The following is a 14634-nucleotide window of genomic DNA, read 5'->3' on the forward strand; positions in this document are numbered from 1 at the left end:
GGGGTGAAAAATTCACTGCTGGTGTAAGACATGAAAAAATAATAATAATTTATAAACTATCAAGGGTTTGTGAGGGAGAGAGATTAGGGGAAGGATGGGAAAAATGAGGAGTTGATACCAAGGGCTCAAGTAGAAAGAAAATGTTTTGAAAATGATGATGGCACAAATATACAAATGTGCTTTACACAATGGCTGTATGTATATGTTTTAAAAATTGCTGCATGAGCCCCCAATAAAATGATTTAAAAATTAGAAAAAGAACAATTCACTGCAGTCCAGCTTCCTCCAACGCCTAGTTCCCCTATGGACAGGGCAGACTTGCTTCTGGTTATTTCTAAGATTGTAACCTGGGAAACCACCAAGGGCAGGTCTGCACTGGCGATCGGGTCGCTATGAGTTGGATTAGATGAAATGGCAGAGATACAGAGAGATAACTTTGTTTCAAGAATAGACATTTTATTTTCTCATAGTTCTCAGGCTAGAAGTTCAAAAATAGGGTCTGAGCCACGTCAATACCTTCTGAAGGATTTGAGAGAAGAACTTGCCTATGCTTCTCTTGTCATTTCTGGGACCCACCAGCTGTCTTTGGCTTTCCTTTATAATTTATCAGTGCATCAGGCTCCATGGACACATTGCATCTCTCTTCAGCGGTGTGTATCTCTATTTCCATTGTTTTTCTCTTTTATAAAACCCCACTCAAAAAGTACTAGGATTAGGTCCCACCCTACTCAGTTATGACATCGTTGAATTTAACAAATAAGAGAAGAAATCATTTTGGACTCCATCATACTCATGGGCACAAGACTAAGTAGTTCAACATATATTTCAGGGAAATAAAATTCAATCTACTACACAATGTCCCCACAATCTATAGATTATGAAGTTTTACTCCACACTTAATGATCAAGGCTCTTCTGAGTCAGCAGGATTGTTGAAGGATTGTTGAAAGGTCTTCAGAGTATCCAGAGTATTGGTTATGTGTATTGTACTGCTGTTTTAAACCATCAAATTCTACTCAAACTCCATTTCTTTCATGATACCTTATCCAGTAAAACTTGTTGCTTCCAGGTCGGACTCCATAAGCAGAAATAGATTTACTAATCAATGTTATTGACACATAGTGTTCATACTTCCTTGCAAGATTTATGTCTATGCTATACTTAGTAGCAATATGTCTAATATGATAAATGGAGAAAAGAATGAAGTTGTCAAGGATTTTATCTGGCTTGAATACACACTTAATGCTCATGGAAGCAATAGTCTAGAGACCAAACGACCCATTGCCTGTCAAAATCAGAGCTCAAAGACTGTTGAATAAGTGGATGGATGGATGAATTCATATAGACCACTGCTAAGTGTGACTCCCTGAAGGGTATATTAGAATAAAAAGAATTTTCATAGCTTTTTTAAATAGTGGGAACAATAGACAATATTGTTCAGTTTTATCTGAAGTTTGAAAGATCAATCTTTCTCAAACTGTTCTTTTCCTCCCAAAGTCGTTCTGCTACAATCCATCAGTAGGTAATTCAGAAAACTGGTGAGTTTGCATGTACAAGGCCCTCCTGGTTTCCCACCAACTACTAACTCTATCTCTGAGTGATGAGAAAAGAGTAGGAGAAATAGAATTCCCTGAAATATCATAAACTTCAAAAAATCAGCTATAGTTGATTAGCTGGGGAAAAAATATGTATCTGGAGCTAAATGTGGCCCTCAGAACTACCAAACATTCATAAACAAATCATCTTAGGTCTAGGTTGGGGAACCAAGCAGCAAGTTCTTCTCTTAGTTGAGCACAGCATCTTTTCCAGGAGGCTTGTTAAACAAAGCAGAACTGCTTTCACTTGCTGGGGGCTGGCCAACACTGAAAAGGGAATTGCCAACCTAGTGAAAAGAAGGCTGCTCTTTTGATATTGCCAGTCATTACCAGATCTGGGAGCGGGAAAGAAAAGCCAGTTCTCTCAAGATTTATAGTTATGTCTGGCGTGTTGACTCAAGCAGTTTGGAAAAGCTTTAGAAATATCATTTATTTGTGCTGGCCCAGACTCCGAGTCTACAGTAGACAACAAATAAAGCAAAGAAATAACATAAACATACCAGTAGAGTCAATTTTTCCCTAAATTTACATAGCTTCTGAGATTTTTATAAAATAAAACAAATTGAAATACTCATAGAAATCACAAATCTCCAACCATCACACAGACATACTACTGTCTAAGATGAGCATTCTGTGGAGAATAACATGTCATCATTGTCCAATTATGGATTATTATGGCAAACACTATGGTATGCCATACTATGGGGAAATAATGTAATTTTAAATGAGAACAATCACTGAATCCCCAAACTTAGAAAGCTCTTTTTTTAAAGTATACATAGGACTTTAAAACCCTACTAACTAATCTAATTTCTCAGGATTTATATTATGTCATCCTTACAAAGTATCAAAACCTGGGTGGAATTTTGAGTTTGGGCAGTAGACTATGAAATTGGAAAACAAAATGATGGAATCACTTTTGCTTTTATTTCTTGTTCATTCTGGTGAATATGTTTGGAAGACAAATCTAATGATTCTGTATATAATCCAAATAAATATATTGAGAACTTAAAAGTCTTTTTGACAATGACCATAAAATATGGGAGACACCATAAAAGCACACTTAGTCCATATACCCTACAGAAACGTCTTTGATTTTACACTCGACTGAGGAAGTAGGCATTTTGTGTGTGTGTGTCTGTTTAGCGTATTATGGTTATATGGTGTGTTGGTCTGGGTACTTTAGAAAAACAAATCCACAGAAACGCATGTATAAGAGATGGTTTTATATAAAGGTTAACTGCGCATCAAGAAAACATCCCAACCCAGTGCTGCCCAAGCCCACAAGTCCAACAGTAACCCATTAACCCATATGTCCAACACCAATTCGCAAAGTCCTCCTCCCTCTCACAAAACAGACGCAATGACTCTGACTGCAGGAGGAAAGCCGAGTCAGTGAATGTGTAAATATCTCAGCACTGGCAGGAGTCTCCACACGGCTGCTCCAGCACCCAGGGCTGCATTGGGGTAGGTCCATGTGGGTTCTCCTCGGGGATGTATTGTAGGAAGTAACCCTTGCCAGCTGAAGCAGGGAACTGGCTAAGGCAGCTGCACCCTGGTACAACCATCCATCACAAAGCAAGAGACCCGAGAACTCGAAAGTTGAGGCTCACCAAACCAGTTATCTCTCTGCCTTTCAATTGACCCCACATGTGTTTATTGGTCAGGTTGGCACAATAAACTTTAACTATATCAGATGCATGTCATAATCTACCTGAAAGAGTAGCAGATGTCTTCGGTAAGAAAAGGATATTGGGTCAAGTCAGATTGCAGGGCAAATCTATATGGGCCAGATTAAATAAATAGGCCATCTGTCTATTGGCCCTGAAAGCCTAAAGAATGAATTAGTGTATGCTGTGGTCTTCCAGGGAATTATGCAATTTAAAAATGGAACCAAGCATTTTACTGACTCATCCAAAGACCCACATGCTGTATGTAGTTCCTTTAAACATCAAATACATCGTTTAAGGGTTTTTAATAATATGTACATTATGACCTCAGTATCTGATAAGGTTTCCATGCTATGCAGAAGGTTCTCCAGCCACTACATCTTCTCCTAAGTGGACAGCCAATTCCTTCTTTCTTGTCTGCTTTTAGTCTAGACTCAGCCATAAAGTTGATGCTGATTCATAGCGACCCCCGGTAGGTTTCTGAGACTGTAACTCTTTACTGGAGTTGAAAGAACCATCTTTCTGTCATGGAGAGGTTGGTGGTTTCCAACTGCCCACCAGCCGACCATGCAGATCACAGCCCAATGCATGACCGCTATACCACCAGGGCTCCTTCTGATTGGAAACTTTGTAAACATGAACAATGGCACAGCCACTCACAAACTCAATGACTCATTGTAATGACAATTGGAAAACTTAATTCCACATTGTGGGCAGTTGAGAGATGATTATTGCTTATTTTGGAGACAGATTCTAAGATTTTCTTTATTGATGCTACTTCATAATCTACTTGAGTGAAGAGTGGGAGCTGGCTCAGGTCAAATTGCACAGCAATTCAAATGAAAGTGAAATAAAATTGGGACTTATTTGTTGAGCTCTGATGACGTCCAAAAATTCACTGCCCATGGAGTCAATGCTAACTCATAGTGAATCGACAGGGCAGACTAACTCTTTACAAGAGTAGAAAGCCCCCTTGTTTTCACGACTTCGTGGGTTACAACAAGGGCTGCTAACTGTAAGGTCAAAAGTTCCAACCCACCAGTTGCTTGAAAGGAGAAAGATGAGGCTTTCTTCTCCCATGAAGATTTGCAGCTTTGGAAACCAAAAGGATTGCTATGAATTGCAAGTGACTGAATGGCAAGTGGGTTTTTTGTTGTTGATAAGTACTGTCCAATCTGTACTGACACATAACAACTCTATACTCAACAGAACAAAATACTGCCCAATGCTGTGCCACCCTCACAATGATCATTTGCTTTCTTTATGCATGATGTTTTTAAATGTCATTCTACAACTTCTCTGGTTCAACCAGCAGTTGAACCATTGGTTCTCAACCTTCCTAATGCCATGACCCTTTGATATAGTTCCTCAAGTTGTGGTGAACCCGCAACCATAAAATTATTTTTGTTGCTATTTCATGACTGTAATTTTGCTACTGTTATGAATCAGGTGAACCTGTGAAAGGGTCGTTCAACCTCCAAAGGGGTTTCAACCTACTGGTTGAGAACCGCTGCATTAGAGAATCTAAATGTATCTATATTTCAGAATATGTATCACCACCTCTCTCTTTGAACACACACTGTAATTAACATCAGTGATAACTATTACTTTTGGATGCCTGAAATCATACATGTGGTGTTTAAATTTAATTTCAGTAGTCTTTTCTTATGACAAAAATTTGCCTTTTAAATTGTAACAGTTTGCTAGTGTATATGACTGATATGTTATATCTATCTAAATTTTAGTTTACTTTATAAAAGCTGTGTTATTTGAAAGTTGAGGAATAAAGTGCACTGGACTCAAGCCATGGCATTTTCAGTCGCCTCATCTGCATGTGAAAGTTGAACATTGAATAAGGTAGGTCAGAGGCGAGTTGATGCATTGGAATCATGGTGCCGGTGAAGAATCTTGGGAGCACCACAGACTGCAAAGAGAATGAAATCTGCTTTGGAAGAAGTCTAGCCAGGACATTTCTTATATGTTAGCATGATGAATCTTTGTCTCGCATAGTTTGGACAGGTTATCAGCAGGGATCAGTCCCTGAAAAAAGACCTACTGTGTGGTAAAGTAAAGGGCAGTGAAAGAGAAAAATCCTCAAGGAGATGGTTTAGCATAGTGCCTGCAACAATGGGCTCAAACATAGCAACTGTGCTAACAATCCAGGGCTGAGTCAATTGCCCCTGACAACAACTTTGGAAGTACTGGTAAATCTAAATAGTTACTAGACATGCTGGCAATTATCAGGAAAAGATGTTTTAAATTGTATACGTTTCGTTCCTATTGATGTTATTGAGTCAACTCTGCCCTGGATTGGGTCCATGCACCAGGAAAGAAGCACCCCTCTGCCCTGTGCCACCCGCACAATTGATATGTTTGATCCCTTTGTTAAAGGGATCATCTAGGCTCTCCCACATTTTCACTGGCCCTCTACTTGGCAAAGCGTGGTGTGCTTTTCCTGGGCCTGCTTCTTCCTGATAGCCGCACACGTGTGTGACAATGGCTCCCCAAGCCTACTTCAGGCTGCACGTGTCCTCCAAGACCGATGGTTTGTTCTTCCGGCAGTTGGTGGTGCTGTGGTGAATTTTGTTAATCTTAGGAGCCCTGCTGGTGTCGTATTTCCTTGTTGGGCAACAGTCTGCATGGTTGGCAGTTGGAAGTCACCAGCAGCCCCGGGGGAGAAAGTTTGGGCTTTCCACTCAGTTCAACTGTTAATCTCAGAACCCCTGGGAGAGGGCGATGCATCAGCATTGACTTGATAGCAGGGAGGTTAGTTTGCTTTTCTATGGATTTAGTAATATGGAATTACATCTTTATTCATCCGCCTATATTTACAGTGCTAAACATAAGTGGTAAACTAATATTGAAAACAAGTGTTTGACTGTACAGAGGGGAAAAAGGCTCTTAGCAATGAACTGAAGATTTGACATTTAACTATGGGAAGTTATATAGTGGGAGATGTGTTGAATTCCAGGTGTGGCATGTCATCTCATTGATTACAATTGCCTCCCAGGGCCTCATAATTCAGAATATGCTACAGGGAGGAAACATCTGGAAAAAGGATGTTTGCAAAGGAAAACCCCTCTGGCAGGGTACTTTCCCCCAGAACTCATCACCTGTTGGCAGCAGATGTTGTGTATAAAGAGGGCCAATGAAGTTCTTAGAACGTATCGTGGCTCATAGAGACAAAAACAGGTGCTGTTCTGCTGAATACTCAAAGCCACTACACATTCAGTTCAAGACTTCAAATTTGTACTGAGTATTGCAGCAGAAATAGTGCTGGACCCATAGAGGACACGAAGATGAAAAATGCATAATTATTTTCTCAAGAAATTTAATTTCAAAAGAGAAAAAACATGTAAATAATTGAAAGAAAAACAAATATTTACCATATTTTCATCCCTCATCTTATATAACAAGCTTCCAATGAATAACTCCAGGTTTAAAGCTAGAAAGACTAATTTTGCTTTGTTTCTTTTGAGGATTCTATCTAGGATAGGTTAGGTGGTTCCGTTCAGTGTTATGATAGGGAAAAAGTCGAAATAACCTTAATGGATGGTTATGGAGATGGAGGTACAGAGAATTGGTTTCGTGAGTTTCTGCTCACCCTTGTCAGCTCTGCCTCTCGAAAAAGGTGTGGTCCCCTTGCCAGTTCGCGGATGGTTTCAAGTAGTGTCAAGCTGAAGGAGAACCGGGGCGAAGAAAGGTTTTTACTGGGGGGGAAAGGAGCAACAAAGAAAGGACACATCTCAAATGTTTCCAGATCCTGCTGCGTGCTTTCGTAACTGTTCCCAGGTTCCTATTGGTGTGTACACAGTTGTACAACAATTAGAAGCGATTACCTAGCTCACCATTCTAAATAACCACCTCATTTATTTTAAATTGAGCCATTTAATTTCTATGGAAGTTAAGAAGTACACTGGGTGGCTATGATCAGTTTTTAAAATATTTATGCCTAGAACATAATAAGAAGCCAATATGTTATTAATAATCAAAATGTAAATTGTTTAATATGCAGGTGGTAATCATTATAACATCATTACCATCATCCTCATCATCTTTATGAATACCATCATCATTATCACACTATGAATAAAAACAAGGAAGTCTAAAGATTCTAAACGCATACTGAATCTCAAGAAAAGCCACCTCCCTAGAGGGCAAACTTTACAATCATGTTCATTATGAAGTGCTGTGTATCAGAAGCTAGATCAAATAATTCGGCCAGCTTTTCCAAGAACAGAATTTGAAAGCAGATTTAAAGGTTGTGTAGGTGTAAAGTGCTTTTAGCATTAACATATCAAATTGCTTACTTATTGAATTTGTCTTTATTGTGGTTTGGGCAAAAGTTTACCGAGAAAATTTGTTTTCCATTCAATATTTAATGCACACTTTCTTCCATAGTATTAATTATAATTCCCTCCATATACCAGTCCTCTCCCCTTTCTCCGTGGCTCCCCTGATTCCTTCATGCTTCTGTTCTGTCTTTCTTGACCACTTAACTCAGCATCTGGGTAAATGCTATCCATCAGTTCTCTTGTGAGTGTGTTCAATGGATCAGGAGCTTTGAAAAAACAGAATGCATTTTTTTATTTAAGATCTCTAGTGTAGCTATAGGGATTTTACTATTTTCCTATTCCGTGTTCGTATATTGACTGTGTGGTTGAGATAGATGACCTTTTGAAGATTTAAGGAGTGCAGAGTTGGTGTTGAACTGTTAACCACAAGGCTGGCGATACAAATCCACCAGCTGCTTCACAGGAGAAATATGGGGTTATGTACGGTTACAACCTTGTGAATCCTGTGAATCAGAATTAATTTGATATCAAAGACTTTGTTTTTGTTTTGTTTTGTTTGCAGAGAAAAGAAAATCTTATACCCAGAATTTAATTTAGGTTTATTTTTCCTAAATGTCTTTTCAAAAAATACATTCCATGACCATGGTTTCACGAAATGTTCTCTAAGCGCTTTCCTAGTGTAAGCTCACATCAGGGAGAACACTATAGGCTACTGCGTTTCCCTCCAGCAGTGTTTTCCAGTGCAAAAGTGGATCACGGTGGCTCCGAGGAGTCCTGAAGTAAAGAGATCTGCTTTTATCTGCATTTTCTAGTCATTACTGCAAAGAAAACTCTTCCTGAACACATCTTTTACAGCCCTTAGAATCTATGTTCTTTGTGACCTAAACATCAAAAAGAGTCTGGCGCTGTTCAAAATGCTTTTGTGTTTCTGATAGCCCACCTCCAAAGCTTGCGCACCGTGTCTCTCAGCTCTTGAACTAGCACCCTAGTCTCTTAAGTTTTGTCTAGATTTTATTTTTATTTAATTATTTCAACAGAAAAAAAGGATCACTGCAGTAAAGGTACATGGGTGGAATAGTCAAGTGATGTTTTGGTTTACTTGTTGCAAGCTTAACACTAACAATTTAAGTAATATACAATTGACTTCGTCATTTAACATTTCATTTACCTTAAATGAGTCATTTCTAAAAATCAAAGGGAAAATACACTCAGAGGACCGGAGGGTCTGGAGAGTCATCTTGGAGGTGATGTCCATAGGTCATACATGCATTCCATTGCCATGGCTTAATTGTATCAGATGCAGTTCAACAAGAGTTTATCTTTTTCTGACCACTCCATGTTTTGCCATTTCAGTTCCTCCGAAGATATATGACATCTCAAGTGATATGACCATCAATGAAGGAACCAATGTCACTCTTACTTGTTTGGCTACTGGGAAACCAGAGCCTTCCATTTCTTGGCGGCACATCTCCCCATCAGGTAAAGTAGGACCGTCCGCGTGTCGGATGAGTTGTTCGTTGTTTTCTCGTCTCTCTAGTTAATGCGAATTTAGATAGGCTTTCTAGTTTATTCCTCTGGTTTCTAACTCTACTGTGAGATCTGCTAGTTTTATTTATTTAGAGAAAAAGCTACTTTATGGAAAGCAAAGAGAATCACTTTCTTGTCGGTACAAAAGCACTGAAAACATGGCAGTGGTTCCCACAGGGTGTAAGTGAAACTGACTCAGGACCAGCAGTTAGCACACGGGTGCACTGATGAATCAGTTCAAGAAATCCTTGTGTAAATCTCTTACCCTTAGTTGCCCTCGGCTAGTGTCCTATTTCCAAAAACCAAGTAGGTTTATGAGGAAGCAATTTATTATATCTTTGGTACCCTTTTCATAAAGTTAATAGAGGAGTATTTTTATATCTTTTATTTTTTAACAACTAAGAACAGTATGTATAGCCACAAAGGGTGAATGATCATTTTCTCTCAGATTCCAGAATTGAAACTGTGTCTTCGGATTCTTAGGGGAAAATTTTTCACCTTTTTCATACTGGTTCAAGCAGAAAACAATAGACAAAAGGCTGAAATTGAAACACCACCAAAAGAAAAATCTTTATTTAAACATGGGTAAGAGATTTAGTCAACCAGCAATCACAAGTTAACAATTAAGCATGACATAATAAAGAATAAAAATATACAGATTATAGGGTGTCCGAGTCTCATTTAAAATTGAAGTTCAGAATAAAAAATCTGGGGGTTGGGCCTAAGCTTTATCTGATGACAGAACTAAAACCCCCAAATTTAAGTAGCTTGCACAAAACCACAGAGTTAGCTGGATGGAAGGGATAGATGTGTGCATGGCTCCTCGGTGCATCTGTGACCGTGTACAGCCTCCCAAAGAGAGTAAATTGATCTACAGAAGTCGAGGGTAATCCGCATGAAGAGTGATCTGTTTTCACAGCCAGACCTCTGACAGATGCAGCAACTTGTATAGAACTTAAATGTGTGCATGATACTCATATGAGTTTGAGCTTATCTTAGAAAGAAAAGTGATTCTTTTCACAAATAACACCATGCTTAGTTTCAGATAAATATATTTTTATTGTATTTGTTTTCTATTTTGGTGGAAATAGCTTCACCAAGGATAGTATGATGGCATTTCCTTTAAAAAACAAGCAAACAGAAAAACACATTTTACATAGGCATAGATGTTCAAATGACACATTTATTTTATCTACTAATGCTTCCTTTAATATCACTTACCCTTAAGTGTCTTTCAATTTCCTCATTTATGCTGTGTGTCTAATGAGACTTAGCCCATCATATGCTCACTATTACTATTGATATGAGAAAAAATCAATAGAACAGCAGCATACACTTATATAATATGCGTTATGGCCCCTATAATATTTTGGGAGCATAAGTGTGCCTCTTGACTGCCAACATTTCACTCTCTAGAGCTGCTACAAGAATCTGTGCACTGGATGTCTGCGCCGAAGGCCCCCAGGGGGTCAGCGAAACACACCCAGGACTCGCAGTTAGGATACGTGTGCTCGGATTAATCAGTTCAGCCAGTCCTTGTGCAAATCTCTTAGCCTTGGTTATTTTCAGTTGGTTTCCTATTTTCCAAAATGAAAAAGATAATAATAATCCTGGACTATTGTGAGACTGCTATAAAATAATATGCATAATGTGCTTTAAATATATAAATTGATATGCAAATATAAAGCTGATTCTTAATCATTTTTCAGGGACTTAAATCTGATATGGCAGTCTCATTGTTATAAAATAAGAAATGAAGCACATAATCTTTATCTCCATATAATTTAGGATGAATATTTTAGCCTTAAGTCTCATGCTTTGTAGTCCTTGCAATTATGAATATTCTTTTTAAGTGTTTGGGTATACCTTATGAATGTTGGTTAGTGAAATTATTACAGTAATGATAATAGATAACATTATAAACTGAAGACATATTGGATTTATAAGTTCAACTACATACAGATGCATTTGACTGGTACTGCCACACCAATAAAATAAATGAATTTAACATCACTATTCACCAGTTAAATTCCAATTGAATAGCTAGACTTGATTGGGTTAAAGTTTGTAATAAAAGTTTTCAACAATTTTATATTTTAATGTATTGATTATTTACATTTAAATGGACAGTACTTTGAAGTTTCGGTGTTGAGTAACAGATCTGATTATTCTATTTACTTTATTCAAGATATATACATATATACACATATTTTATATATATATATATTTAAAACGGTCAGTTTAATGCATTTCCCTGTCTTTTTCCTATAAAATAATGCAATCTTAACTGCTCTTCCTTTTTTGCTCTGACTTAAAAAAAATGTATCTCAAAACAGTAGGCAGATTATGAATAACGTTGAGTGCTATTATAAGCAGACACACATACACTGCATGCCTGTAGGAAAAGCAAGGCTTGTGTTTGTTCCTGTATGATTTGTTTAGATTATTTTCTTCTCACCTGTACCCTTGGTAATTCTCGCTGACTCATTCATGATTAAATGTACTTTTCAAAACAGGATGTTCACAAGGGTGAAAGCTCCACAGAGCTTCTTTCTAATATTCTGCAGAATGAGTCTGTGTTCAACCACATCACAAATATCATCAGAGACAATTATTGTTGCTAGTCCTTTTGATAATTCAAACAACTCAGTGCATTTTCTTCCCAAAAGACATATTTCCAAAGAAAATTCTGCATAAATTGCTTTCCGGAGAGTTCACGTACTTACTTTATTTTTAGATATGTATTTTTATTTTATACTCGGTAAACTATTTTAAATTTATAAAACATGTTGGAGAAATAATACAAAAGAAGTAAAGCAACTCTATATTTTACTCAGCTTTTCTAAAAATCACATTATTGCACTTTTTGCTTCATCATTTGCACTGTGTGTGTATAGCATATAGGGGCATGTGTGGGTAGTTGTATTTTTAATTGAATTGTTTGGCAGCATAGGCCTGGCCTTTCATCCTTAGTTACTTTGATGTGGATTTCTAAATAATGAGGACTTCCTGTTACAGACCACAGTGTAGTTTTCAACGAAAGTACACTTAACAATTTTCGTATTTTTATCAAATTAACTATCTGTATTCCAGTTTTCTCAACTGACCCAATGCTCTTGTTCTTTTTGTTAGTTGCTATAGAGACAGTGCAGACTCGTAGCAACGCTAGGTACAATAGAACAAACAATGCCCTATTCTGTGCCATCCTCCAATTGTTCTTATGCGTCAGCCCATTGAGGCCGTCACTACGTCAGTCCACCTCTTTGAGAGCCTTCCTCTTTTTCTCTGCCCTGCTACTTGGCCAGGTGTGATGCCCTTCTCTAGTGTGTGGTCTCTCCTGACAGCATGTTCGAGGTACAGGAGATGAAGTCTCACATTCTTGCCTTTAAAAGGACAAACTGATCTGTCTTTAAAGAATTCCAGCCAGAGTTCTCCTTAGAAGCAAAAATGGCAAGGCTTCTTCTTAGGTAATTTGGACATGTTGTCAGGAAAGACCAGTCCTTGGTGAAGAACATACTGGTTGCTAAAGCAGAAGGATGGCACCAAAAGAGGAAGGCTCTCAAAAGAAAGATAGACACAGTGGTTGCAACAAGTAGCTCAGTCACAGGAACAATTAAGAGGACTCTGCAGTGTTCACTTCTGTTGTGCACGGGGCTGCTATGGGTTGGAGCAGACTCCGTGTAAACTAGCCCCTAAGGAGCATTCTGGCTCTATTTCTTACAAAACAGATTTGCTTGTCCTTTTGGCAATCCAAGGCAATCCTTTGGCAATCCAATATTCTTCACCAGCACCACAATCCAAATACATTGATTCTTTTTGGTTTTCGTTATTCAATATCCATCTTTCATATGCACTGGAGGTCATTGGAAATACTGTGGTTTGGGTCAGGCACAACTCAGTCCTCAAAGTAACATTCTTGCTTTCCAACACTTTAAAGAGGTCTAGTGAGCAAATTTACCCAAAGCAGCACATCTTTTGATCTCTTGACTACTGCTTCTGTTAGCATTGATTGTGGCTCTAAGCAAGATGAAATCCTTAACAAATTCAATTCTCCATCTATCGTGATGTCAATTACTGGTCCAGTTGTGAGAATTTCAGTTTTCTTTACCCTGAGTTGTAAGCCATACTGAAGGCTGCAATCCTCGATCTTCATCAGCAAGTGCTTCAGGTCCTCCTCATTTCCAGGAGGCAAGGTTGTGTCATCGCTCATCACAGGTCCTGATGCCGCATGTTTCTTCATATAATCCACCTTCTCAGATGATTTGCTCCAAATACAGACTGAATAAGTATTGTGAGAAAATGCATCCCTGATGCACACCTTTCTTGTTTTTGGCTCTGTTTGCCCAACAGCATCTGGAACCATGTATAGTTCCCATGTAAGCACTGAGTTGTGTCCTGGGATTCTTATTCTTCTCAAGGTTCTCCATCATTTGTTATGGTCCAGTCCAGTGCTTTACTGTGTCTTTTAAAAGGACCCAATATTTCCCTTTAGAACATTTTTTTCACCAATAAAATATTTAGCCCGTGATAAGGTATTACATTAGGTTGCCAGGCTATTTGAGTTTCTTTAAGAGAACACAGTTCTTTTCCTGAGCCTTTTTTGTCATTACTAATTTTTGTCATTTTTTGAAGAATTCATGCCTCCTCACCTCAAATTTAAATAGAATATTTCTCTTTTTTGAACCTAAATAAATGACACTAAGTCCTAGTAGCATAGTGGTTATGTATTGGGCTACAATCTACAAGACCAGCAGTTGGAAACCACCTACAGCTCCTTGGGGGAAAGCTGAGACTTTCTATTTCCATAGAGTCACGGTCGTGGAAACCAGCAGGGCAGTTCTAGCCAGTACGGTCTGGGAGCTCAAGCTGGAGCCAACGTGATGGTTTTTGAGTATGTCCTCTGGGAACAGCATTGGCAGCAACTGCAAGGATTAGTGTTATTATCCTATAGGTAAAGTAAATTCATATTGCGAAAATGTCCACCATGAGTTAATAAATAAGCACAAAGAAACTGAGGCTGGATTATAATAAGCACAAGTAAACAAGAGAAAATGGGTTAGGGGAAGAAGAATGTGGTATCAGGATTGGAGGGAGACGTAAAAACCCATAATATGCAGATGACACAATCTTGCTTGCTAAGTGTGAGAAGGAATTGAAGCATTTATTGATTATGAGGCAAGGTAAAGAATACCCAAATCCTCACAACTGGACCAACATGAGAAAATGAGAAAATCGTGGTTTCCAAGGCTTGTCTCTTACTTGAATTCACAATCAGTGCTCATGGGAGCAGTAAATCTGATGCACAAGACCTCTTTAGATTATTTAAGCGTAAGTATACTACTTTTGAGGGCTAAGGTGCATCTGAGCTAAGCCAGGGTGTTCACTATTGCATTACATGCATGTGAACAGGGAATAGGCAGACTGAAGAAGAATCAATGCATTTGTATTATGATGTTGGTGAAAATATTGATACTTCTGATACTTTTTTGCTATGTGGGTTTGAACAATAATACTTTTTTTTTAATTAATCAATTTATTGGGGCTCATA

General features: G+C 38.3%; 1 protein-coding gene across 1 annotated transcript in view; it reads left to right on the forward strand.

Moving 5' to 3' along the window:
• Positions 1 to 14634, forward strand: part of NEGR1 (neuronal growth regulator 1) — a 1031997-nt gene that overhangs the window by 546419 nt on the left and 470944 nt on the right. Inside the window, exon 3 of the mRNA XM_004699331.2 lies at positions 8913 to 9038. Coding sequence (XP_004699388.1) covers positions 8913 to 9038 — 126 coding nt within the window. The remainder of the gene's footprint in view (positions 1 to 8912; positions 9039 to 14634) is intronic.

This window comes from Echinops telfairi, unplaced genomic scaffold (genome assembly GCF_000313985.2).
Source record: "Echinops telfairi isolate 266 unplaced genomic scaffold, ASM31398v2 ScPeMD7_443;HRSCAF=831, whole genome shotgun sequence".
In the NCBI taxonomy this organism is placed as follows: domain Eukaryota; kingdom Metazoa; phylum Chordata; class Mammalia; order Afrosoricida; family Tenrecidae; genus Echinops; species Echinops telfairi.